The sequence below is a fragment of the Lycorma delicatula genome, chromosome 2, assembly GCF_047948215.1.
Source record: "Lycorma delicatula isolate Av1 chromosome 2, ASM4794821v1, whole genome shotgun sequence".
NCBI lineage: Eukaryota > Metazoa > Arthropoda > Insecta > Hemiptera > Fulgoridae > Lycorma > Lycorma delicatula.
This window is the reverse complement of record NC_134456.1, coordinates 128092104-128119786: the sequence shown is the minus strand read 5'-3', so window position 1 is coordinate 128119786 and position 27683 is coordinate 128092104. Positions and strand designations below refer to the sequence as shown.

Here is a 27683-nt window from a genome sequence, read left to right as displayed (position 1 = left end):
CCTGTTATTTTTAACTCTGTAATGTTTTCATAGGATCAGTCGACACGTTTCATTACTACATTACTCAAACTAAAAGCTTGCATTAAAATTTTGAGATTACTTCCCTTTGTTAAAATTATTTTAAATGTCATGCACATGGTGGTGATGTCAGTAATGTCTTTTAAGTGTTAGTACTACACATTAAATAACAGAAAAAAGAAAAAAAAAATGAATATAAAATGTTACTGTCAATATAGTTTTTAAGATAATAAAATTAATTGCCAAAGAAAGTTAATATTATTAAAACAGAATTTTACTGAAAAATTAGATTGTATATTTGTGATAAATACATTAATAAATGATCAAAAATTGTCACAAATAGTTACTTGTAATAAATCACAAAAAAAAACTAATTACAAACTTAAGAATATTACAGTAACTCTAGTTAGTAGTTAGTACAGTGATTATAGTAATAGTGCCTAAAAAAGATATAAAATACATATACACAAATAGCATTAAAAAAACACCTTTCATCACAAACACCTAAATAAAAATAAACTTAAACTTATGTATAGACCTAATAAACCCATTATAGAATATTTAAAGAATAAACAAATCAGTTCCCTAAAAAAAATCTGAACAAGATTTTTAATTATAATCACCAAAATTATATTAAAAATAAAACATTATTTCAAACCAGATTTTTACAAAACTAAATAGTTTTAAAAATTGTTATACAGTAATTTAAGTAATTTCCATTTAATTTAAGATAAAAATTCAAGCTACATTTTTACTGTAATAACTTAAATAAAGCGAACAGCATCTACAGTAACATGCAGATTAATGCGAACATATATGTTATTTAATAAAAAGTAACTTTATTTAGAAAAAAGATCATACTTGTATAATTTGTGAATATCCAGTAATTAATATGTCCTCTTTCATTCCTAATCACTTCACATACACAATTTAGCATTAATTCAACAATTGTACTACTCATTTTTTATTTATTACTTCATCATGAAACCATACAGATATTATTGCTTTAATGAAGTCAATTTTTTTGGTACAATTCATTTTTGAGAGTTCTTTTTTACTATTGCCCAGAGATTTTTGATTGGGTTTATGTCTTGAGGAGTTGTCTATCCAAGGTAGTACTTGAATGTTTGTTCTTCAAAACATTTTTCCACTTTTTTGGTAGTATGGCATGGCCCCAAATCTTGTTAGAACACTGTTGCCTTGTGGGAATTTGTTTTGAAGTTGGGTCACAAACCTTTCCTTCAGAATCTTGATGTATCCATCACTTTTCAACATACCATCAACTGGAAGTAATGAACAATGTTCTTCAAAGGTGAAACAACCCCAAGACATTTTTTGTGAGGGGGTTATTATAATTATCACTAGAGAATGCAGAATTGAATTGAAGATACTTGTTATTTTTAACTCCGTAAATGTTTTCATAGGATCAGTCAACACTTTTCATTACTCAAACTAAAACTTGCATTAAAATTTGAGATTACTTCCCTTTGTCAAAATTATTTTTAAAAGTAATTTTTCTTTTATAACCACATTTATCTTTCCTTTGAGGTGAAAAGGAACAAGTTTCTTTAAATTGTTTTAAAGTATTATTCACTGTTCTCAGTACATCATACTTGGAAGCAAATTGTCATTGTATCATACTAGTATACTCTGATACAGAAACAATTTTCAAATGCTTTCTTGGAGTTATATCCATTATATCTTCAAGGCACACAGAACATAAAATATGATTTTGTAATAAAAAATGAAATAAACTCACAAAATACTATTTATAACATGAAAATTGCTAAATAACCAAAGAACAATAACCTCGCATTATATAGTCAACGTAAAGAATGGGTGCAGTCAAGCAGTGTAGCCCCAACATAGAAATAAACGTTTCCCTGTATTCAAATTAATTTGCATGCTATACAAAACATATTAGTATCAAGTGCTTTAATAGTTTTTGAAAAATGTTGACCGAGGGAAACAACCTTTAATAGTTTGTACATTTTGATTAATTATGCATTTATGATATATGTACCAACTGATATATGTGAAATTATAAAAATTATTTCTGGAAATGAGTATAAAATAAGGGACTATCTTCAGCTAAGTACTGTAATGAGGTAGATTAATAATAATAAATATTTCAATTAGTGCAGGTGTTCACTGTGATTTTTTTTATAAAATCAAATTTAATTGTTAAAAATGTATATTTATAACAATTCTGTGTTTTCATAAAACATAGGATGTATTTTTATGTATAGAAAATATTACAACTTTAAAAATACTAAGTAAATAATAAAATACATCTTTAATGTAACATAGTTGATGATCAAAAGAATTCATGGTCTTAGCTTCTGCATGAGTTATAACACTATCTTGTCAGCAACAATACCTCCTATCTTCAGGGTCTGAAAGTGTAATAAATTTAGTTATAATGACTTAGTGAATATATTTTTACAATATTATTATAAAAAATATCGTTGTAATTTTTTTTCAATGATATGGTAACCAAACACAAACTTTTTTACTATGTAAAAACAATTCTTGAAACATGATCAAAATTTTCTGATTTTGTCCACTTTTACTTAGATGGAACCATGTTACATCACTGAAGTAAAACATTATCCAATATTCTATACATACTTTTAAAAATATTTGAAACTGCTTCCACTAATTAGTCTAGTCAGCTTTATCTGAATAACTCTGATTGTGTAAGGTTTTAATTTTAAATGTTTTATTGCTCTTAAAGCTTTTTCATGAATTTCAACTTGAGAAGATAGTTGAAGTAATGATTTTTCAAAAGACTATAGCAGTTGGTTTTTAATATAAACAATTTTGAGCTCTCAGCACTGGTTACAAGGTGACAAGAGCACTTTTCTCCCCTCTTTTTCTGTTTTTGCCTTTGGAACCACTGTAAGATATTACTTCAGAGGATATGTATGAATGTAAATGAAGTGTGGTCTTGTACAGTACCAGGTCGGCCATTCCTGAGATGTGTTATTAATTGATACCCAACCCTAAGAACACTGGTATCCACAATCTAGTACTCAAATCCATATAAAAGTAACTACCTTTACTAGGATTTGAACCTTAGAACTCTTGACTTTGAAATCAGCTGATTTGTGATGACGCATTCACCACTAGACCAACCCAGTGGGTAGAGCATTTTTCTCCTACCCCACCATTTTTAGAAAAGCAGTCAAAGTAAAGAATATTTTATACTCACATGGAAATAAACTCTGAAATAGTACTTACTTCTATACATAACGTTTGTTTACAAGATATTGCTCTAAAATAAAAAAAAATAAAAATGTTGCTCTAGTGAAAAACTGATTTTACATCCTCAACACAACCAGCACATTACAAAATAGACAGTTTTACTAAAAAGTGCAAGACACATTATGTAAAAAAAAAAAAAAATGTTCAGTGTTACCAAACATGTAAAAGTAATTGTCCTGCATCTCTGCTACAAAAAATACATTTTTCAGTGAATGTCTTTTGACTTTGAGTTATATGCGTGTGTTTTTCTTTTGTCTGTTTAAACGGAAAAATAATGTGTACAGTGCCCATAATTGCCCGTTTTCATTGAACATTGTATGTAGTATAAAAAGCATAGGTAATGATTAAAAAAAAATACTATGATTCTGCTGGTGTCATAGGACTATTTGGCCTGTAGTAAAATCTGAAGACAAATTGCTATAAGTCTATAGCTATCTATTGTGAGGCAATATAATCAAAAGTAATAAATAATTGCCAAACTTTAGAAATAAGTGGAATTAATTAAAAAATTCACATTGTTTTTTTCTTAAGATTTTGGTTAATTATAAAGAAGGTACATGTACGTATCAAATCATCAGGAAGATCATCTAAGTAAGCATCAATGTATTTAATAAAGTGTCGTTTTTAAGATTACACAACCTAGTGTATCAGGAGTCATTTAGTATTACTTCTAGCTGTGAAGATTTGAAACACCTATTGAATTATACAATGAGCATGAATTCAACTCTTACACTTTCTTTTAATGTCCTATTTTCCATAAGCTAATGCTACCAATTACAAGACTAATATTGATATATTTTATAATCATTTTACTTGAAAAAAAACAGAATTTTTATTACGCTTTTATAAATTTTTGTTTTATTGAGAAAGCTATGCTATTCAATAGGAGTCAGTTTGTTTTATTGACAGTGCTTCATGCGTCATTGTAATCCATTGAAATCAATCATTCATATGCAATGGATGTAAGAAAATTCTATGATTAGTGTGCAGTTATATATAATATGTAATTTTTAATGTTAGTTTTTGTAATTTTCTTCATATTATGTTTAATGTATTTTTGTTTTGATTGTATTGTCTATAACTAAGATGTATGTATTTTTAACATGTAAATATAATCATATGCTATCCTCGATTGTAAATGGCAGTGTCTTTGCCTTCATGCAGAAGATCCTAAATTCAGATCCTAGTTACGCATTTTTCACACACTACAAAATTCATCTCTTATCAGCAGCTGTAACTGAGCAATAATCTGTAATTTCAACTAAATATTTTTTTTACATTGACGAGATCATTAGCATTGAAGATTATACAAAAATAAGTCATTTTAATAATAAAGAGTCATTTTTATGTTAAACAAATGTTCTTTTTACCTAAGTGTATTTGATTTGATAATTCCTATGATGATCTTTCGGTGAAAAAGACCATATTGTGAAACAAAATTTAAGATACATTATAGAAATTTAAAGAAAACAAAAATGGAGATTGCTAGATTACTGTATAAGTATAAAAGTATAGTTGCTAATTAAAAAACAAAGTAAGAGTATTGTGCAAATCACTGAGATTTATAATTACTCAAAACTAAATGGCAGTAAAACCAAATTTACTTCAAATGAATGCATATTTTTTACAATTGTGATAACATCTTTGACCCCTCATTTTGACTTCTTCAGTGATACTGAATAAGGTCTTAAAGATGAAAACAGTTTAAGACAAGATCAGAGATATTTTGATAAGTACAAATAAGTTTATTTAAAATACAGTTTATTTCTGTTGTGAATAAAAATCAATTTTTTAAACCAGTGTTTTCTACACTACTCAGTTTTTTGTCTTCACTGCTAGGGAAGTATGTTATATTATTTTGTAAAACTTTTACCTACTTTCATCGTATAATCATGAATTACCATCTAGCCATTGATTTGTAATCTATTTAACAATGATTTATTCTAATAAAAATATGTTAATGGATAGAGTATCAGTATTATTGTTAGGAAAATGATTAATAATTAGTGCATTTTTAATGAGATGGGAATAAACACATCATTGGGAATTGCCAATAAAATGTGATTCACATATAAGTCAATCCCTTGTCCTAAAATTAACAGATGTTACATTTATTTGTAATAACATCATATTCTGGCTGTTGACAGGTAACTTGTGAATTCAAAGGAAGAGTTAGTTATATGAAGTATTCCTCCAACCTTATTTACAAAATGGTATGATTATGAAAATGTTTATCAATAGTTCATTGTGCTTCTGTAGATTTTGTCGCTGATTTTTTATCATAATTATTTCTTTAAAAATTGTGGATGCTCCTTCAGAAAATATTTTTCCTTTTACGTGTGAAAGTTCATTCTATTAAAATATTAGGCTATGCATAGGGGAAATTTTATTATTTTGACTAAACTATCATATAGCCAACTAAGTAGTTAATGCTTTTATGTATATATATATATATAATATGCAGAAAAGGCTTTATATTGATAGACTAATGGTAATTTGCTATGTCAGTGGAATAGTTAGAAATCATAACATTATCTAAGATTTTAGATTTTACTACTACTGCAGATGTCTACTTATCAAATGAATGGAATGTGAACTCTGTCCTTTAAGAGGACATTCTGAAGTTTGTATTGGTATTATATATAGGGACCAGTATTATCTGGTTACCATAGTTTTACCATTTGTATGATAGCGAGATGAAATTATTTCTCACAAAATAATAAAAACATACTTTTTAGTGGCATCATTATTATTGCTTGCCACTAATATTTCTGACTAATTTAAAATGTTATGTATAGGTGTGTACACTCATTGCCATGTATTGACTTAGCTGTATTGGATTATATATATATATATTTATATATAATTTAAAAATAAATGAAGTATTTACTGTAATATTAAAAATATTTATTTAAATTTCATGATAAAACTGCTTCTTAGTGTACAGTTTATTTGTTTTTTGTAGCTTTTATTTTTTATTAATTCAGATCATTGAAAGACAATTATTATTAAATAAGAAATAATTATTCATTCTGATCTCCATTGTGGACTGGTTGCATCTCAGCCTTTCATCCAGAAGTCCCTGTTTTGATGCCAGTCAGGCATGGCATTTTTCATACACTACAAAATTCCATTCCCATATGCGATGCTCAAGCTTATGTGGCGATATCATCCAGCCGGAAAACAAAAAAAATAAATAATTGTAACAGGTTTGTTTTTGTTCCAAAAATTACCCATAACTATTACCTTTTTTTTATGTGATATAAAACTTTCTGCACAGGTAATTTTTTATTGATGAATTTTATCATTTGTGCAACAGCATTAATTTTTAACTTGTGTGTTGTATTAACTGCTTAATTTTATTTATATATATATATTATAGTAACTTTTCTACAGGTTAAATTTTTAGTTGTTGACTGGTTCTCATTATCACACTTTACCATGTTACCATTATTCATAATATCTTTCATTCTAATTCATTCATTCCATGTTTATCCTTTAGAATGCATTTACAAATCCACTTGTGAGGTTGTATTTAAAACAGATAAGAAAATAAAATTTATTAACACAATAGATGCTTATTATTGGCCAGACAACTACTGTAATTATAGCATTTCTGCATTGTAAATAAGTTCTACAATTAAATTCCTGCTATGATCTGGAAGTTATTGATTAATTCAACTGATTTTTCTCATTAAATCTATTTATCATTATGCTTGATTATCCTTGGAAAATAGTCCTAGGAAATAATCCATTTCCCTGAACTGAATGAAATAATTCATTCATATGTTTGATTTATACAGTTAATTTAGTATTCTCATCTCAAGTAAATAATCGCATCAGTAGGCTAGGTTAATAAATTTAATTAAAATTGTAAGCAAAATATTTTTTATCAGTATTTAAATATATATATTATATAATAAAAGATGTTCAGTTTAATTTTCTAATGTTGTAAAGCATTTTTGACAAAGTTTTAATATATTTGTGCACACTGAAAAATTTGACAAAAATAAAAATATATATTAAGAAAATTTATTTTTTATTTGTCCTATTTAAGATTATTGATAATTTTTGTTTTTATGTTTTAGACTGTGTGAACTGGTAGATCATAATGTCTGGAGGTACAAGTGTAATTAGACCTGTATTATCACAGCAAGATTTATTGGCCGAGTTGCGTCTTTTTATTGCTGGTGCTACTCGTTCTCTAAAAGTCCACCCTCTTGAATTAGCACGGAAAGCTCTCTCATTGCTAAAGACTCTTCCTGCTGCTCGTGATGCAGTTCTGGAATATTTTTGCACACTGTTTTATTCTGCTGTTTCCAATTACGTTAAGCAGCTCAAGGTAAAATGTAATCTAACATTTATATGATGAACTTTCTTTGTCTGTAGTACAAATAACTGACAGATTACTTTATTATACATATTAAACATACATATTATGATTATTTTTTTTATAATTAGTCTTAGTAATATAGCTAACTTTTTATTAAAACTTAAATGCTACAGCATATAAATTACATAATAAATGAAATAAATTAGCAGAAATATATTTTTTTTAAATGGGCAATATAGCAAAAAAAAAAAAAAATGTTAAAGAAACATCTGTATTTAATCACAAATTTCTCTCTAGTATTTTCAATTATTATTTTTTGTTCAGATTATCTTTTTTTAACCATTTTTTCGTTTTACATTACCAGTTTAATAAGTATGAGTTCTGATAAATTCTGTTAAAAAATATTATTATTACTTTCCCCTTATATTCTTTTTAAACATTTGTAGATGTTCTTCATTCTTTTGCTTTTAGGTACCTATTATACATTAAAAAAAAAAGAAGAAAGCTTTGTGGAGGTTCATAAAATGAAGTCTGTATTTAACATGAAAGTTGATATTTTATGAAATTATGGCAACAATTGTCCACAATCTTACTTCCATATTCTAAGATTTTTACCATCATTTTCACTATATAAATACATGAAACTGGAATTATTTTGTGCTTTTGAATAAATTTATTGAGCATGTGTTGATATTGTTTTCTAAAAATAATTTTCTAAATGTTGTATATTATAATTGAGTGGAGATATATAATGTGATATATCTTTGAGTTTTTATTTTGCTTTAAGCATGTGTTGCAGGCATTTTACTTTGAAGATATATTTTTGCATTTCTGGGTTATTAGTTTTTAATTGTCCATTTTTTAACATTTATTTTTTACAGTAAGCATATTGTTTCTGGATAATGATAACATGAAAGTGTGTTCGCCCAGAAAAAAATAAAACCAGAAGTATGCTTCTGTCAATAAAGTAATGAGACTAGTTTTTTTTGACAGCCAAAGTGGCAACACTGTAAAGTTACTAGTAACCATATGGTTGCAGAACAGCTGATTTATATTGGGTATTAATATTTTTTGTCTATTGTTGCCATGTGAGACGTAAGTAAACTTTTTGTGAAACGAGTTTCTGTTGTGTGTTACTAAAATGACTGATACTAATTATGAAGAACATTGTGCAATTAAGTTTTGTGTTAAACTTGTTAAGAATGCTACTGAAATCTTTTCAAAATTGAAAAGGGCTTATGGAGATGACACTCTCTCATGAGCCCAAGTTTTTAGGTGGTTTAAAGCATTTTCAGATGGCTGGAAATCAGTTGCGGATGATTCATGCTCTGGGAACCGTTAATGTCAAAAAGTGATGACAATGTTGAGTGAATCAGAGACTTGTTATGGTACGACTGGCAATGAACTGTCAGAATGATTGCAGAACAATTGAATTTTAACCATACCACAGTTCATCAAATTTTGACAAACAAATTGGACATGAAAACAGTTTGTGCAAAATTGTTCCCAAAAAAACTCACTTGTTAAACAGAAAAACAACAGGGTGGAAGTGTGCCATGATCTAGGACAAATTGAAACTGATCCTGATTTTCTAAAAAATATTAATTACTGGTGATGAATCTTGAATATTTGAGTACGGCCCAGAAACAAAACGCCAGAGCAAGGAGTGGCACACTTCAAACTCAGCATGTCTCAAAAATGAGCAATTCAAAAATTAAACCATGCTAAAATGTTTCTTCGATAGTAATGGCATTGTCCATAAGGAGTTTTTGCCTAAAGGACAGACTGTAAATCAATGTTTACCAGGAAATTCTTGAAAGACTGCAGAAAATAGTTGCCCGCGTGAGACCAGCCATCAAAGACAACTGAATGCTGCATCATGACAATGCGCCTTGTCACACTGCACCGTCAATTAATGAGTTTTTGGCACAGAAAAACATTCCTGTAGTTCTTCAACCACCATATTCACCTGTGACTGAAAAAGTCACAGTCCCTGTGACTTTTTCCTATTCCCAACTTTAAAAAAACACTTCAAAGAACCCATTTTGGAACAGAAGAAAACATAAAAAAAATGTAACCAAATATCTGAAGGATATTGTGGTTTCTGAGTTCCAACACTACTATGAAGAGTGGAAAAACCATTTGAAGTGTTACTTGGCTTGCCAAGGGAACTATTTCAAAGGTGATAAAATCCATGTATAATTGGATTGTAAATAAAAAGTTTTTCTGAACCAGTCTCATTACTTTATTTACAGACCTTGTACTTAGAATGTACAAAGATATAATATAAAATTAAGTATGAACCTGTTTTTGTTCAACTCATAATGCTAAATATTACCATGACCATGAAGTCAATATTGTCAATAAATGTTTGATTTTTTAATGCAGGGGTGGTGATTTCACCCTTACAGATGACATTCACATTTTTTAATAAAATGTTTGTTCCATCTCTGAAAATTCACTTGCTGTATTTACATAAGTTAAAAAGTCACTTAGTTTCTGAAAAGAATATTAGATGTTGTAAACTAAATATCAGAAGTAAACTAAAGAAATAATTAAACAAATGATGGGAAACATTTTAAACATGTCTCATTGATTGCAAATATATTTTAAGCTCATAATCATTAAAATCTGTTTTGAAATGCTTTCAATTAAAAATAAAATGCAGATTACTTATAAATTTATGAAAATACCTTACCCATACATGTTTAATAAAACTGAATTTAATAATTCTATAAATGTAACTTTAAACAGTTTATAGAAAAAATATATAATATCATTTTCATAAGATTTTATTGGAAATAACATAACTATACTAGCCAGTTTAAACACATGAAAATGTCTATATATATATGCTGAAGTATGAGATTAAAATTTGTTTGCTTAATATGAAGATTCATTATTAAAACTTCTAAAATTATGTTGAATTTTTGTGAACAATTTGGTTATGTTGCAAATTTCACAAATTAAGTAAATTTTTCTGTATAATGTATCTTACATATATTAAGTAAAGCTTCCATGTAATTAATATAAAGTCACTCGCAAGAAGCTGATTACAGAAAAAAATATTTCTTATTTATTTGGGATAACTTATGATAAAAACAGTACTGTTCTTTCAGTTAGTTCTTCCTTGTTTTAAATATGGTAAACTTTAACATTTTATTTTTGTTATAATCTCTTGTTGTTTTATCATGTAGGCAGGAAAAAACACAACATCAAATGAACCTCAGAATCAAGATGAAATGGTGATATCAGAGATTCATAGTGTCCTATGTAACTTTGTTAGTTCAAATCCAGAAGCATGGGCACCTATAATATCAACATGGTCTCTTGAATTATTAGGTAAATAACATTGTGTGATTATTTTGTAGTTTTTTTAAAGAAGTTACATTGCACGAAGTGAGATAAATCTTCAGATTGAGCAAAATGAGTTATGTAATTTTTTCCACTCAATTTTCTAATCATCATTGCACCTAAAGCGATAAGTATATGTATAATAACTACAAATTATTACTACCAATTAGGATTAAACATAACATAATTTGCTGACATAAAGCAGTCACCAGCCAATAGAGAATAGAGACTACAATTTATGCTCTGTAGTTTACATACAACAAAGTTGTACATAATGTGATTTAGGATAAATTGGGATGTTTATTTTTATTGTTTGTAAGCATTTATTTTTACATTAAGTCTATAGTTATTTGTTACCATTATACATGTATCATCCTACAGAAGCATCCTGGTTGACTAGTTAGTATATACTTTTACCCGACTGAAATTTATACTTTTACCTATGTGCAATCATTCGTGTTTATATATCTGTAACACTGTAATTCTAGACTGGATGTCCTCGTTTTCATGAAATAGATATCAAATGATTCATCTGAATTTTTTAAGTGACTCTGAACAGATACATGTTGTTAGTTGTAAAAACCTATGTAAACTGAGAATTTTTACAAACTGAAAAATCAGAATCATTTAACTTAAATGAGGTCAAATAGAAATTTCTTTTTTTAGACAATTTGTAACATTATTCATTTAGTTGTAATGATAAAGACAGTATCAGCAAAAGTAACTAAACTTAATGGAAAATCAATAAATTACAAATCAAAAAATCATTGCTTTTAATGTTTTTAAAAGCAATGACTTTAAAATCATTGCTTTTAAAAACAAAAAGCAATGAAATGACTAGCACTAAATAAAATATACAAAAGGTAAAGGAACAGATTTTTTATATTTATATTAATATCTTTTGTTCTATTTTGATATCAAATATTTCATATTACAATATTAATTAGTATTTTATTTTTATAAAATTTTAAAAATTGAAAAAAATATTTAATACTTTTTAGTATTTAGGAACCACCTAGGTTTAATACCAGTCTCTTTTGCAATTAATGTTTTATTAACTCTGTCAAATATAATAATGAATCATGATGGCAATGTAGAATTTTTTATATACCATTCTGCCACATTTAAGGTAGCAATTAAAAGAAACACTGAAATATTAGTACTGTTCTTTCATATTAATTCCAAAACAGTTTTTGATTAAGAAGAGTTTTTTAAATTACTTTGTAGCCTAAATTTGAATCTGGTTCAAGGCCAGAGCAATCTATGCATTTCATTAAAAACCAATAAATCGTTATTGGTACAAACTATGCTGGTGTTTCTTGGAAGAAAAGCAGCTGTAGTTTTCCATTGCTTTCAGCTCTGCAGTACTCAGAAGAAGTTGATATGGCCGTTTAAGTCCTGCTGACTTACACCCTTAACAAGTAATGAAAGAGCTGCTACACTCTTTCAGGAATCATTCCTTAGTCTGGCTCTCAACAGATACCTCTCCAATGTGGTTGCATCTTCAGTCCAGCTGCTCTGTATCACTGAGCATTCAAGCCCCCTCACCATCAGCAAGGTCTCATGATTCATAGAGGGAGTATTGTATGATATATAATACATACTACTATATGATAATTTAATTTATCATATTTCAGGGTGTTTAATTCAGTATATTCATTTATACTTACTTGTACGAAGTAAAGGAAGTATTGTGATGGCAAAAAATTTCAGATTTCAACCATTTTGAAATCTGACTTGAAATTTTTTGAAAATTTCAAGTATCCATTTTGACCATCCCTGAATCCATTTGGCTAATTTTGGCATGACTTTGTTCGTATATTCATACTTATATATCTTGCATAACTAAAAAACAACTATCCGTAGTATGTTGAAATTTTGGATTTAGGACTGTTGTACATCTAGTTGTGCACCCCTCTTTTGATTGCAATCAACTGAAACAAAAGTGTCAAAAAAGCCCAAATTTGGATTTGGATTTTGGACTTTTACTTAACTGCAGTAATAAGCCCTCACTGAGAGCTTTTGAACGATATATCATAAGTGCTACTTATTTTCATTGGTTACAGCCAAATAAAATTTTAGTTAATGAAATATTTTGATCTTACAAGGGTAATACACATCGATTCGAATCAGACTTCATCTCCTTTATTTTTTTAACTTTTTTTTTTTTATTTAAATATATTGATTTATTAATGATTATTAACCTCTGATTGTAAAAAAATTTACAATAAATAATAATTCAATAACAATAAAAAAAAAGTATGAAAAAATATCATTTGTTATTAATGAAATAAAATTTGATGTACTTTTCATTTTAAATAAATGTGTATATAAAATTTAATAAGCATACAAGGAAGTTGTGTGGGGTCCACATCAGATTTTTTATTAAGTGTTTTGTATCATTTTATAATTTTTAATAAACATATATGTTCACTAAACCTGGTTTTTTATAAATATTGTGATAATAACAAATAATTCAGTCACAATCTTGCATTTATTTCTCAGTGAATTTGAGAACTTTTGCATGTACCCTGTAACAGTATGCCTGTACAAACTATTATAGGTCCATTAGGTCCTATGAGTTAGACTCTCTTGGCAGTCTCTATGAATTTTTATCACATATTTATTCTTTTAGAAAAGGACTTCAGGGAGCATTTGAAGCAACGGAAGAGTACAAGGATTGTTATATTAGTAGAAAATTACTTCAAAGGCAGGATGCAATGTAAATCATCAGAAGTGATTGATTTCCATTATTACTTTGTACTAGTGTAATTGTACTATAGTATTTTATATATAAATTATTCTGAAAAGTAAAGCTTTATTTATTTATTACTTTTCTGTATATTGTATTTGGTTTTTTTTTCAGGTGAGCTATCTAGCAAGTTTGCTGGGCAGGCTCTTGCACATACTAATGGTGGTTTAAATGAAAGTATGCATATATGGATGTCCTGCCGTGCTACTAGAACATTGATTGAAATAAACACTCAGTGTCTGTCTTGCCTTATGCATTCAAATACAGATGCTTGTATTAATGCTTTATTAGGTATAGTATTATTTGTTAATGATCATTATTGTTTGTTTGTTTATGCATAAGGATTTCTTAAAATAATCATTGCCATTTGAGATTACTATGTATTATTTGATTTCAAATAATCCTTAACTTAATATGATAATATTTATGTACGCCAAAATCGTTGTTTCATAATAATTTTTCATATTTGTTATTTAATATTGATTAAGAAGTACAAGAAATATTCTGAAGGGTGAGTCTTTGCTCTGTCATTTTAGAAGCCAAGTTGCTAACTGTTGTACCAACTGACTGACCAGTTTTGATTGATTGATTAAGAGCAGGATTATGCGATAAACCTGGCTTGAGCCAGGCTTTATAATCTATTAGTAGGCCTCAGCCACTATCTGGCTGTTTGTCCAACTCCTAGATTAAAAACTGAGACCTTAGATTTCACTTCTTCTGATGCATAGGATCACTGTTCCACTAAGATCCAATAAAAAATCTGCTCTTCTACCAAATACTAGAAGCTGCCTACATGGCAAATCAGAGATAAAACCAGCTTTCTTAGCACCTAGACAAAGAAGAAAGAATAAAATTTAAGGAAAGGGTAAGGAATAGGAAGGGAACAATTAACCCACAGGGACTGTACAGTTATTGTCATACATTTTAATTGCCTAGCTAATGAATCGCACAGAATTACCGGTTCTATGGTAACAAAAATAAATAAAATATTGTAGGTTAGATTGTAACTACAGCACTGGTCAACATGAAATTTGGAACTAAAAAGCGAGTAGATGTACTATGTAGTATTTTGCATGCTGAATTTGAATATGTATTTTGAAACAACCCATCACTTAACATTCTTAAGTTGCAATCCCATAAATTTATTTGTTCCATCATTCATGAAACAAACAATACAAATAAGTTAGTAAATCTATATGTTTGCTTATTCACATCTAATTTAAATTGTGATGTATGTAGACCATTATTTGATACATAACAGTCAAATGATGTCCATTTCATGTCAAACCAGAAACAGGCATGTTAATGAGTCAAAATGACATGTTAATGAGTCAGAAATGACATGTTAATGAGTCAAATAATGAGTAATTCAACAAAATGAAATTTTCTTCAGTATTTGTTCAGCTCTTGGTATAACTTGCTGTGTTTTTTAGTTGTGGTAGTGGTGTTATCATACACATTATAAAGATTGTTTCATAAGTGATGCCATAAATTTAGTGAAAGATTTTTATGACAGAACAACTTTTGTTATTATTTTATTAACCGTCAAGATTTGTTAAGTTGTGTGAGTGTTTTGCACTGTGTTTTATTGCATTCCATTGTGAAACAATTTTATGAAATATTTTAAGAAATTAAGTATTTATAAATTAAAACTTAAATATTTTTATAATTAAGTATTTCTGTAATATTTCAGTTTACTTTCATTCATTGAAACATTTTGAATTTTATAATGAGGTAAAATTTGGTTTGTAAAATTCTCCAAATATTTTTTGTTATGATTGCGGAGAATTCACCAAGAAGAGTCAATGAAAATCAGTATCAACTCTGCTGAAAACTGCTTTCAAACATTATTTTAACTGTTCCTTGGGAGACCAAGATAAATCCTGGGCTCCACATGTAGCATGCATCAAGTGCTACATTAAACTAACTGAGTGATTAAAAGGAAAATAAGAGCATTTGGCTTTTGGCATATCTTATTTTCAATCGAAAACACACAGAACTTTGAGTTTGACATGGGAAATTAACCAGTCTGCCAAAAGAGATTGAAGCGTCTAAAAAATATAACTTTATCCAACTATACTAACATTTTTTTAATTGAATTACCAATTTTCACTTTTATCTTTTCATTTGAATAGTTTAAATTTCATATGTTGTTGTGTTGTAGTCATATGTTGCCAAATTTGTACAAAATTTATTTGTGTAGATTTTTATGCTTCCATATATTTACATATATACCATGTCTCAGGGTTAAGCCATAAATATGATGCGTATGCTATAACATTTATTAGAAGCAAAAAATAGAGAATACTAAGCATTAAATGAAAGCAGTGATCAATCGAACAACTTTCGACAGCCAACATCTTTGGATGAAGAAAACTTAGCAAAACGACAGTAGACTACATTGAAGAAGTCTCCACTAAAAATACAGCTAGCATCAGTTATGTTAAGAGCAGATTTAAAAGTGTGGTTAAAATAAACAGAAGTTTTATCACTGCTATGGGTACCATAGCAAATGGAAGCTACCATTAGAAAAAAAATGAAAATGGCCTTAAGAATGTGTGAAAAATAAAAAAGAGGGTTTTTTATAAGCTAAAATCAATTCTAGAAGTAAAATACTTTTAGAATGGTTCAATAAAACAATGTTCAAACTACCAGTGTAGAAGAAAAGAGAGGAATCAAAAATGTTGAGATTAGAAACAAATTACAGGAGCTTTTTACATGATTAAAAGCTAGAAAATCAGAGAAGAAAGAGCGGGAGTGATGTTAAAAATAAATCAGTTATTGATTAGTAAGATAATAAAGTATCAACATCATCTGATGTTTCAATTATAGAATTTTTATACACATTATTGTGTAAAGGGGGTAATATTAAGAGTAAATATTATAATCTTTCTTTATACTTGTGCAATACGTAATCCTTAAGCTTAATGTTAGTAGTCATCCCTGAATTTATGAAAAAGATACAAAAATCTCTGTATGGAAGTGTGTGCTTCACAATTATAGTGGTGTGATGTTTGGCTGTTGTGTGCTTGCGCACGTAGGAAGCTGCACGCAAGGCTGCAAGGGAGAAAAGAACTGTCGCTCCCGCAGTGCCAAGCCTGCTGTTGAAAGGTAGTTTTTTCTTAATCTGCATGTGTATGAAACATTCTTTGTTCGTTCCCTTTTCTATTTATTCAGTGGAAGGAATGTGGAAGCGGTTTAATTGTTTTTTCAGTAGTAATCAGAAGATGGCGGAAAGCAAGGATTCTGTGATTGCCAAATCCCGACCTAAAACACACTGGAAGATGAAAGAGAAAGAGAGATTAGTAAAAACTAATTACGTATTTGTTTCTGTATACATAGAAATTTAAATTAAGCACCACTGGACTGTAGTGCATTTAAACAGACATTTTATTAAGTTATTATTCAATAATACTAAAAAATATTATCTTTATTGATATTGTATTATTTATTTTTTTAAACTGAAAACAATGTACCACATTCTTGAATGTGATAAAGTGTAGAATTAGATTATTATCCTAACCCACCGGGTTGGTCTAGTGGTTAACGCGTCTTCCCAAATCAGCTGATTTGGAAGTCGAGAGTTACAGCATTCAAGTCCTAGTAAAGCCAGTTATTTTTACACGGATTTGAATACTAGATCGTGGATACCGGTGTTCTTTGGTGGTTGGGTTTCAATTAACCACACATCTCAGGAATGGTCGAACTGAGAATGTACAAGACTACACTTCATTTACACTCATACATATCATCCTCATTCATCCTCTGAAGAATTATCTAAATGGTAGTTACCGGATGCTAAACAGGAAAAAGAAAAGATTATTATCCTGCTTCCAGCTATTCTATTTGATTCTTTTTTTTAGGTTCTTTTATTTTACAGAAAACTTTAACCATGGCCTTGAAAAGGCCTAGAAAAAGATTTTCTGTAGCAGCATCTCCACTAATTTTAGCTTTGAGCCACCACTGTATATATCTATATATCAACTATATAATAATGAGAATTCTCAAAACAGCTACATTTTAGTTAGGCTTCTCACTTTTTATACTGTGCTTGTATTCAGTATTTCTAATGCATAAGCCACTAGATTGAGGCTAGTGGTGAACATGTCATCACAAATCAGCTGATTTTGAAGTCTAGAGTTTTTACAATTATTTTTGTATGGCTTTGATTACTAGATCTTGGATATCGGTGTTCTTTGGTGGTCGGGTTTCAGTTAACCACACATTTTAGGAATCGTCGATCTGAGACAGTACAAGACTACACTTCATTTACATTCATACATCATATTATCCTCATTTCCTCTGAAGTAATTATCTTATAGTAGTTACAGAGGCAAAACAGAAAAAGTAGTAGTATTTCTAATACGTAGTACTACAATTTTCAGTACAGTGAAAATTGTGTGGTGTTATGTTAAATTAACACCAAAACTTCCAAATAAAATGAAAATATTGTGAAACTCGAGTTGTGTTAAAAATGACTGAAATTTTTATGTGTTTCATTCTATTGGATTGATAAATTTATAAGTTAAGTAGTGTTGATAATAATGCATTTTGGTAATCAAATTTGTTATTTATTATTATTTTACTGAAATTAATCTTTGTAAAATTCATATTATTCCTCTGTATTGTTAAATTACATTTAGATTCTGTTAAATAAACCACACAGTACATTGAGGTAGAACAGGAATTAAGGTAGATAAGATAAGGTAGGTAGGACATAAATTAAAGTAAGGTATGACTTATCTTAATATTCTGTACTAGATGGTCTATTTAATTGAATTTATATATTGCTTATTAGTTTAACAATATATTGTTCCCAACCACCACTCTGCTGTTAGGTTCTGATTAACAATCCATCTTGTCCTTTGCTCCACAGATATAATAAGTTACAAGTACACTTACTACATGAACAAGGAACGCAGCTCCCAACAGGCCTTTAATCAAGAGAGCCTTAAAGTCTCAAAGATCTATTTTACTCACATGAAAGAAAATACTCTCATTAAGATGTTATTATCACTTTTAAAATTAAATTAATCTTATTATCATTGGCATATACGTTTTTAACCTATTTTAGAAAAATTTGCATTCTGTTCACTTCCTATAGGAAACCTGCCTTTAGAATGTGTAAATTGGAGAGTATACCAATTTACTTGAATTAGTTTAGTTTATAAAGCTTTTTTTTCATATATCTTGTACAATTGTTTTGCAGACACTAGTGTTCATCATAGTCCTCATTTTGACTGGGTTGTTGCCCATGTCGGAAGTTGTTTCCCACATACAGTTATAACAAGAGTACTTTCTTGTGGTTTAAGGGATTTTTCACAAAAGAAGAGTGATGATTCAATTGTAAGTTATATCATCTTAATTAATTTGAATAATTGACTTTTTGCTAGCTTAAATTAATACTTTACTTTTGGTTTGGATTCGTTTACTTTTTTTATTTTTAGAAGCAAGACTAGGACCAATATTAATGATTAAATGTGAACAATATATATTAAAATTATGATTTTTGCACATTGCACTCCCAACATTCCATATTCTACCAATTTTACCATAACAAATTGTTAATCTCTTGCATTATGTTGATAATGCAATAATTTTTTTTATAATTAAAGTAAACTATAATTTTTAAAGTTTTTTTTTTTAAATTTATCATCATCATCATCATCCTTATTAGCCACATTAATTTTTTCCAAAATTTTTTCATTACTCCATATGACTACTGAATTTTTATTATTTTTCATTATTTCAAATCATTTTTTAAAATTAATTTATAAATAATAAAAGAATGATTTATTGCTTCTGTTGCACAATAATAATTTGTCAATCTCTAAGTTTTATTTTTTTATTATGGAATTAATTTTTTTTAGCTGGTATTTATTAGTATGCTTTATTTAAATTACTAATTGAGAAAATAATTCTTTCAGACTTTCATGTAATACAAAAATCATATTACCAGCTGGCAGCTGTAGAATTGTATGATGTAAAATCACATTTTATTAATACACAACACATAATAGTACTTTTTACTGATCTTCTTGGCAAATGGTAGCGTTTCAGCCTTTCATCCAGAAGGTCCTGGGTTCGATTCCCAGTCAGGTTTGGCATTTTTCATGCTACAAAATTTCCGAGCAATCTCAATAGAATTTTCCTAAACCAACAACTATTATTGAAATTAAAAATTAAAACATACATATTACAACTCTTCCAAATGTCTTGTTACATCAGTCAAAGACAGATGCAAAGTTTATGCTTTGATGTGCTATAACCTTCCTTAAAAACATTCAAAATTAAAATTCAAATAGAGTGCAATGGATTAAACAATGCCAAACATATTCAAAACCAGAACCTTCTGTTTGAAAGTGATCCACCATGAAGGCAGGACTTACTTCATATCAAAATTCACCTATTTGTGAAGTTTTTCTCTATTTTTAAATGTAACTAATGATTTATAAACAAACAGATAAACGTTTTATAAGGAACTTTGCATAGCTTCTCTTTTTGTTAATTTTACATTGATTATAAAGGGGATTTGGAATCAAGAAAGTTTATCCAGGAATTTCAGATCTTTAAAATGTCTGAAATAAAGATGACATTATTAGAACAGATTTTTCTTAACATTTACTTATTTATTTTGAACATTATTTATATTGCAGCATTATAAATAATGCAGTGGAATCTTTTATTAAAAAGAAGACCAAGCTTTATATAAATAGGCCGTAAGAAGAAAAAATATATTAATGTTGCTTTCTGTTGTATGGGAATTAGCAATTTGAAATTTCCTTCAATACCTTAATCTGAGTAAAAAAAAAACAACAAATTTTATTGTATTATATGTTACCACTGAAAACAAGAAATTTGAATTTTAAAAATTTACAAAAATATATGTTCATGATCAAAAAGGTTTTTTTTATTATTATGCATGTTGACATTTGGCTGATTTGAGTACTCTACTCTGTATTTTCTTTATTTTATCTTCATAGTCCTCAGGTATAAGTTTTGTAAATGTATTCTAATATTTATAATCTTTACAGTTTCAATCCTACACCACTTTCACGTTAATTAACCTTGGAAACTCTAATAATTAGTCAACAAAGTGTTTCTTTTTTTTACGAGATTTGAAATGTCTTTCTGTTCTACAGAGTGATTTTTTAGTCCTGTTACCCAATTTTAAATGTAATTTAAGAAAGGGAAATTTAGGTGGAATAAAAAAATGTATTTGTTATTTACAAAAGAGATTTAATAAAAAGCTATTTCTTACATAATTGTTAAAGAATATGCTCAAAATGCCCACCCCTTGCGATTATACACGCACGGACTCTTTTCAGCATATTAGCAGAAACCTTTTTAAAAGTTGCATTGGAAATATTCATGATTAAGTCTGTAATATTGACTTCAGGTTCATCAATAGTGTGAGGATTGTTTTTGAAGGCCTCAGACTTAATATAGCCCCACAAAAAGTAGTCAGGAGATGTGAGGTCTGGGGACCTTGGAGGCCATAAGCCCTTGCGTATTATTCGATCATCACAGAACTCTTGCAGAAAATCCATTTTTCTGCAAGAAACACGTCTCGGTTTCTCGAGACATGTGGCATGTAGCGCTGTCTTGCTGAAACCAGCAATACCGTTTTTGAGGTTCCAGGAGGAACACAAATTGGCGCACAATATTCCTGTATACTTCACCATTTACTGTCTGTTCGAAGAATGTGGGTCCGACTATACGATGACAAGATATCGCACACCAATTTTCAGGATGCAAAGATTTGTTTTGTAAAGCATTAGGATTTTCAACCGCCCAAATTGGACAGTTTTGGCTGTTCACATAACCATCGAGATGGATCCAAACTTCATCACTAAAGAACACTGTTTAAAAATTCAATTCCGTTATCATTTATGAGAGACCTAAACTAACGGCAATATTGCAATCGCTTGTTTAAATCTGGAGGCTGAAGCTCTTGGACTAATCGTACGCGATACAGATACAATTTCAATTTTTTAGCAGCTTTCTGAACACTCAAATATGACAAACCAACTTGCGTGGAAAGTTTTCGTAAACTTTTCCGTGGAGAATTGAGCAATCTTGTTTTCACATTCTCTAAAACGTTATCTGTCAAGCGAGTTGGTCGACCACTACGTTTTCTGTCGCAAACACTACCTGTCTCTCGAAATCAGTTTGCTAGCCTAGAAATTGACATTTTTCTGGCGGAGGAACACCAACAAATTTAACTTGAAATGATTCTTTTACACTCACATATGATTTCATAGCAAAATATTGTTCAAGAATGAAAACTCGTTCTATGGTAAAAGACATTCTGTTCGTAACACGACCAGAAACGGCACAAAAGTTTACACAGCTCAAGGAGAATCAACTCACACTGCCGTATCTATACCGGTTAAGTAGCGCTACCAACTTCGTGTCACAAAACAAAATTTTCCCTTTCTTAAAAATTACCAGACATTAACAATTGGGTAACAGAACTAAAAAATCACCCAGTAGTTAGAAAATCTCCTTATTTTATACCCTATCAGCACACAGTTTTTTAATATCCTCCTCTAACTGCATTTTTAAATGCTGTACAATTTCTTCTTTGTGGTGGTCCTGTTGTTTTGGTTTCATTGTTATGTCCTATATTTTCTGAAATATTAGCAGATTTCCTTGTGCATGGAAGCTTTTTAGCTTGTACATGTCTGTTTTTTATGCTTCCTTACTTCATCCATACTTTGCAATTTTACTACCTTAATAAACATCTTTTGATTGTTTTTCCAGCCTAAAATTTTTCCTTTAGTTCTTTATTGTTTCATTTTCATTCAAAACAAAAAGCAATGGAAGATAGGCTACATCCTTGTTTCACTGATCTCTTTTCTACAATTTGCTTTTCCTCTTTTTGAATGGTACCAACTGCCACAATCAATAGCCAACAACATGCAGTGAAATTGATAGCATTGATGTTCTAGTGAAACTATTTATTATTGAACCTGATTTTGTAGGTTAATATTTTATCCTCATTTCAAACCCTTCAATTTCCAAGATACTATCTCCTGAGATTGCAGAATTGTTGTGTTATACAGAAATAGTTTACCATCTTCCCCAGAATTCTCATCTAAAATTATGCGTCTGTTCATGTAATTTTACTATTATGCTCTGATTACAGAACTAAATATTTCTTCTATCTTTGTATTTTAGCTCTGTATTAAGTCTTAATCTTTTTTTTATTTCACATTATCAAATGTGTTTTCAAAATCTACAAGTCACATGTAGTTTGCTTTTTTTACTTTAGCTTGCCTTCTAAAATTTAGTTATTTATCATTAACCTTATTACCAAAATTGTGTAGTTCGTGGTACACACACACTATGCAATAAAAGCACAGGTGTACTTTTACTAAAACTGAGTACTTTAATTAATTTACCAATTATTTCTTTTATTTTATAAATTGTAAAAATTGATAATTTTATTCATAAAATATTAAGCTAATCTGTAGCTCTTCAGTTTATCTCGCTGCTTTCTGGGGTAAATTAAAAATTATACTTTTTTAAATTAAGACTATTTCATTCTCTATACAAACTAATTTTGTGGAGCACATTGAGATTTACTTTATTTAAACAGAACAGTAATTTGTTTCATTCAACCCTATTATTGTATAAATACAATTTAAATACTGTCAGTAAAGAGGATATAACTATGTACAGATTTATTTTATTAAATAATTACAATATTTATTTTCTTGGCCTCCAATCTTCATATCTTTATTGTTAATAGTCTTTTTTACCAAATACTTATACTTAAATCTATTTCTTGTTATCTTGTGTGTTTGAATTAAGTTATGTTTTATATTGCCAATTTTACTTAATTAAATCCTTGCTTTGATTTAGGTGGCAAAAATGAATTCAGTTGTTGGAATATTGGGTCATCTTGCAGGCAGTCACTTTTTAGACATTCGAAATGCTTTACTGGAATTGTTTCAGGTTTGGATTAAATTTTTTTATTACAATTTTTTCTTTAAAACTGAAAATTATTAGTTATTAGAGTATACAACTTTTATTGTAACTATATATATATGTTACATGTTGGCAAGTTATTTAATAATTTTCCTTGTTACTGTTTACTCTGATTACGGTACATAATTTATTACCATTACAACCAGTTATTTGGATTTGGTCTATTTGTTATTTTAGCTCTAATTGTTATCCATAATAGAAATACCTTATAATCTTTTAATCATAAAAAATGGAACTTTCTGAGACTTTACAATTTAATTCTCTTTCTGAGATTACAATTTAATTCTATTTGAATGAAACATCATTTGCGTACTCTATAGAGCAGAGGTGGCCAACAAGTCGACCGCGAGGCCAATTTTGGTCATCGTTGATTGCTCGCAATGTCTGGGGTGGAATTCCGTGTACCATGGGCTTTGAAGCGATTGTAGAAGACAAAACTTTCTAGCAATAATTTAATGCATTCTGGGAATTTGCCAAGGTCATAAATTCCTAGAATTCTGACAGCCTGACACTGTGATTTCCGGCCACCCAGCACAATACATTTTGACTTATGTGTTACACCTGTCACCGGACACAACAGTTGTTGTGAACGCAACAGTTACGACTCGACTAATTGAAGAACACAGTCAGTTAGCTTGAATATTTGGTAGTGTCACACGGTAGCTTCTTTTCTTTTGTATTAACAGTATTATTATTAATCAATATAATTTATCCTCTGTGACCAGGTTGAGTTTCAATTTTTCTTCTGTTTAAAATGTAAGTAAGTACCTTTTCTTTGTTTTAAATTAAATTTCTTTTCTTACCTATCTATTTACTTGATAAGTGAGCATTCTCAGCAACAGATCTGCGGTCATTATACTGAGAGAAAAATAAGGGACAGTATTACAAATATATTAGGAATAACAATAATTCTATTTAAATTAAGAAGTCAGTATTGTAAACCATAATAAATATATTGTAACTTTAACATACTTCTTGTAAATTTGAATATATCTATATTAGATTTTAATATACTTGTATATTGTATTTTAATATACTTCGTAATATGCAGTATTGTTATTATTTCTCTCAATGTAACAGAGATAATTGTCGCAGTTCATGAGTTTTTGAATTTTCTAGGAAAATATTTAATTCAATATTTATTCTTTAAATTGTCATATTTCTTTTCATTCTAGTATACCCATGGACATGAGTAGTAAACTGAAAAAATCGAAAACTTATCACTTCAATGAAGAATGGGAACTCGATTACTTTTTTACAATGGTGAATGATAAATGTTGTTGTTTAATATGCCTTACCTCGGTAGCCATTGCTAAAAAGGGTAATCTGGAGAGACATTTTTTAGCTTTACATAACAAGTATCAAACAGATTATCCACTAAATTCTGAATTGAGAAAACATAAAGTTAGGGATCTTAAAACTCAATTAACAAATCAACAAAGCGTTTTTAAAAAGCCAAGGTTGAAGTCACAAGCAGTATCTACTGCATCATTCAAAATAAGCTATCTCTTAGGAAAAAAAATGTAAGCCATTTTCCGACTGTGAATTTGTAAAGGAAATTTTTTTGGAAATGTCAGATTCGCTTTTAACGATTTTAAGAACAAGAGTGAAATTGTTGCTGCAATTAAAGATCTACAATTGTCTCGAAACACAGTGATGCGATGGATTGAAAGGATGAGTGGGAATGTAAAAAAGCAGTTATATAATGATATTAATAGATGTTCTTGTTTTTCCCTTCAGTGTGATAAATCGACAGATATAAGTGACACAGCACAAATACTTGTTTTCGTTCATATGGTTTTAAGGATTTTACATCTAAAGAAGAATTGTTGGGTATGATTTCTTTGAAGGAAAGGACTAGAGGTGTAGACATATTCAAAGCCTTTAAAAACTTGCTCAATGATTTGAAAGTACCACTTTTTGAATTAGTCTCAATAACAACGGATGGCGCAGCTGCAATGATAGGTTGCAGAAATGGATTTATAGCCCTATGTCAAAATGAAGATGAATTCCCAACCTTTTTGAACTATTACTGCACAATCCACCAGCAAGCGTTAGCTAGCAAGAGACTAAACACAAAAGAAAAAATGGACATAGCATTTAAAATTGTTAATTCAATTCGAGGAAGTTCCCTCAAACGGCTTCTCTTCCAACTGCAGCTCGATGAAGGCCAGCCAACCTGAATTATTACTACATACCGATGTCAGATGGCTCAGCAGAGGTAAATATCTGCAGTGATTTCGTGATTTATTGTCTGAAATTATAGATTTTCTTCATGAACAAGATGGAAACTGTGAAAATTTAAATGATGAAACTTGGCTTAGTGACTTAGCATTTCTTACCGATTTTACTTCAGTATTAAGTCATTTAAATTTAGAATTACAAGGTAAAAATAAAACAGTAATTGATATGATCAGCTGCATAGACGCATATAAAACAAAGTTTATTTTGCTAATAGAAGATCTGCAACAAAATAATATGAATCATTTTCCAAATATGGCAGATAACCTACAAAAACATAAAAATATTAATTATAAGATCGACAAATACATTGCGGAAATCCAAAAAGTAATTGAAGATTTTGAGGTAAGATTCCAGGATTTTGAAAAAATTAAAGAAATTGTGGAATTTATATCTTTTCCTTTTAAAAAAGATTTAAGTGTGAAACGCATAAGTAAAAAAATTTCAGACATATCTCATATGGATCAAAGGGCATTAGAAAATGAAATTATAATTTTGCAAACTGACTTAATCTTGCAAGCCAGAAAATTTGAAGAAGATTTTTGGAAATATGTCAACCGAGAAAAATATCCCAGTATCACCAAATATAGCGAATATATCTATTCTTGTTTCGGATCTACACACCAATGCGAATCGGCATTTTCATACTTGTAGCTAACGAAGACTAAACAGCGTTCTGTCCTGACTGATTCCCTTACTATGGTTACTCATTATTATTGTCTTTGTCAGGATATACACCTAATTATGATTCCTTGGTTAGAGACATGCAAACTCAGTCTTCCCATTAATAGTAAAAATCTCTCTTGAAAATGTGTCGGAAAATCAAATTTTTTAGGTATCGCATGTACGGAATGCTGCTATCAAAAGCTGGGTCTAGAAATTTATTTTCTTCATGAGACTATATCTCGAAAACTTAATAAGTGATTTAAAAAATATATTTTACTTATCTACCCATACCTTTCTGGAATGCACCTTATACTGAAACACAGTATATAAACATAGTATGCATTTCACACCCCTTCTTCCCCCTTAGACTATGCCTCTGACAACAAGTCGATCGCGACACACTTCTAAGATAAAAAGTAGATCGTATATAGAGAAAAGTTGGCCACCCCCTGCTATAGAGAATCAATTTTGAGTTTTAATAGTATACATGTAGAATTTCTTATTTATATATGTATGTGTGTGTGTGTGTGTGTGTGTGTATATATATATATATATATATATATATATATATATATATATATATATATATATGTATATCTTTACACACACATATATAAATAAGAAATATATATATATATATATATTGTCTGAATATAAAGTCCTTTTAATCCATATTCAGCTGAAGTTTGCAATAACGCAATGTAATTTGTTTTATGTTACTATTACGTGAAATAATATTTGTTTACTGTTTTCAAGTAGCCTGTTTTAATAAAAATCTTGCACATAATTAAATAATAGCAACAAATTTTTGTTGGTAGTAAATATTTTTTGTTATTGTTCACTAAATTTAATCATTTTTTGCTTCTTCTGAGATGACTTATAAATAATTTATATAAGAATAAACTCCAATTTATAATATTACTTTAACTGATTATTACTCAAAAGTAGTTATAGTTTTTCTATGTAAACTTATCATATCATAGTTGTTTATTATGTCTATATCTTGACAGAAAAAAATTGATGTTGCATTTTAGCAACTTCAGTAGCAATGAATAT

At 29.0% G+C, this 27683-nt stretch overlaps 1 protein-coding gene across 5 annotated transcripts in view; it reads left to right on the top strand.

Moving 5' to 3' along the window:
- omd (integrator complex subunit 5 omd) overlaps window positions 1-27683 on the top strand; it is a 72880-nt gene that overhangs the window by 14905 nt on the left and 30292 nt on the right. For 4 of the 5 annotated variants that reach the window (XR_012755140.1, XR_012755139.1, XM_075356247.1 and 1 more), the window contains 5 exons: window positions 7374-7627; window positions 10816-10960; window positions 13839-14015; window positions 18934-19070; window positions 23595-23687. Coding sequence is in view for 2 of the 5 variants with exons in the window: in XM_075356247.1 (XP_075212362.1) it covers window positions 7397-7627; window positions 10816-10960; window positions 13839-14015; window positions 18934-19070; window positions 23595-23687 (783 nt within the window). In the remaining 3 variants the exon portion in view is untranslated. Of the gene's footprint in view, window positions 1-5476; window positions 5499-7373; window positions 7628-10815; window positions 10961-13838; window positions 14016-18933; window positions 19071-23594; window positions 23688-27683 lie in introns of those variants that run through there. The other variant, XR_012755141.1, reaches the window with a different exon arrangement.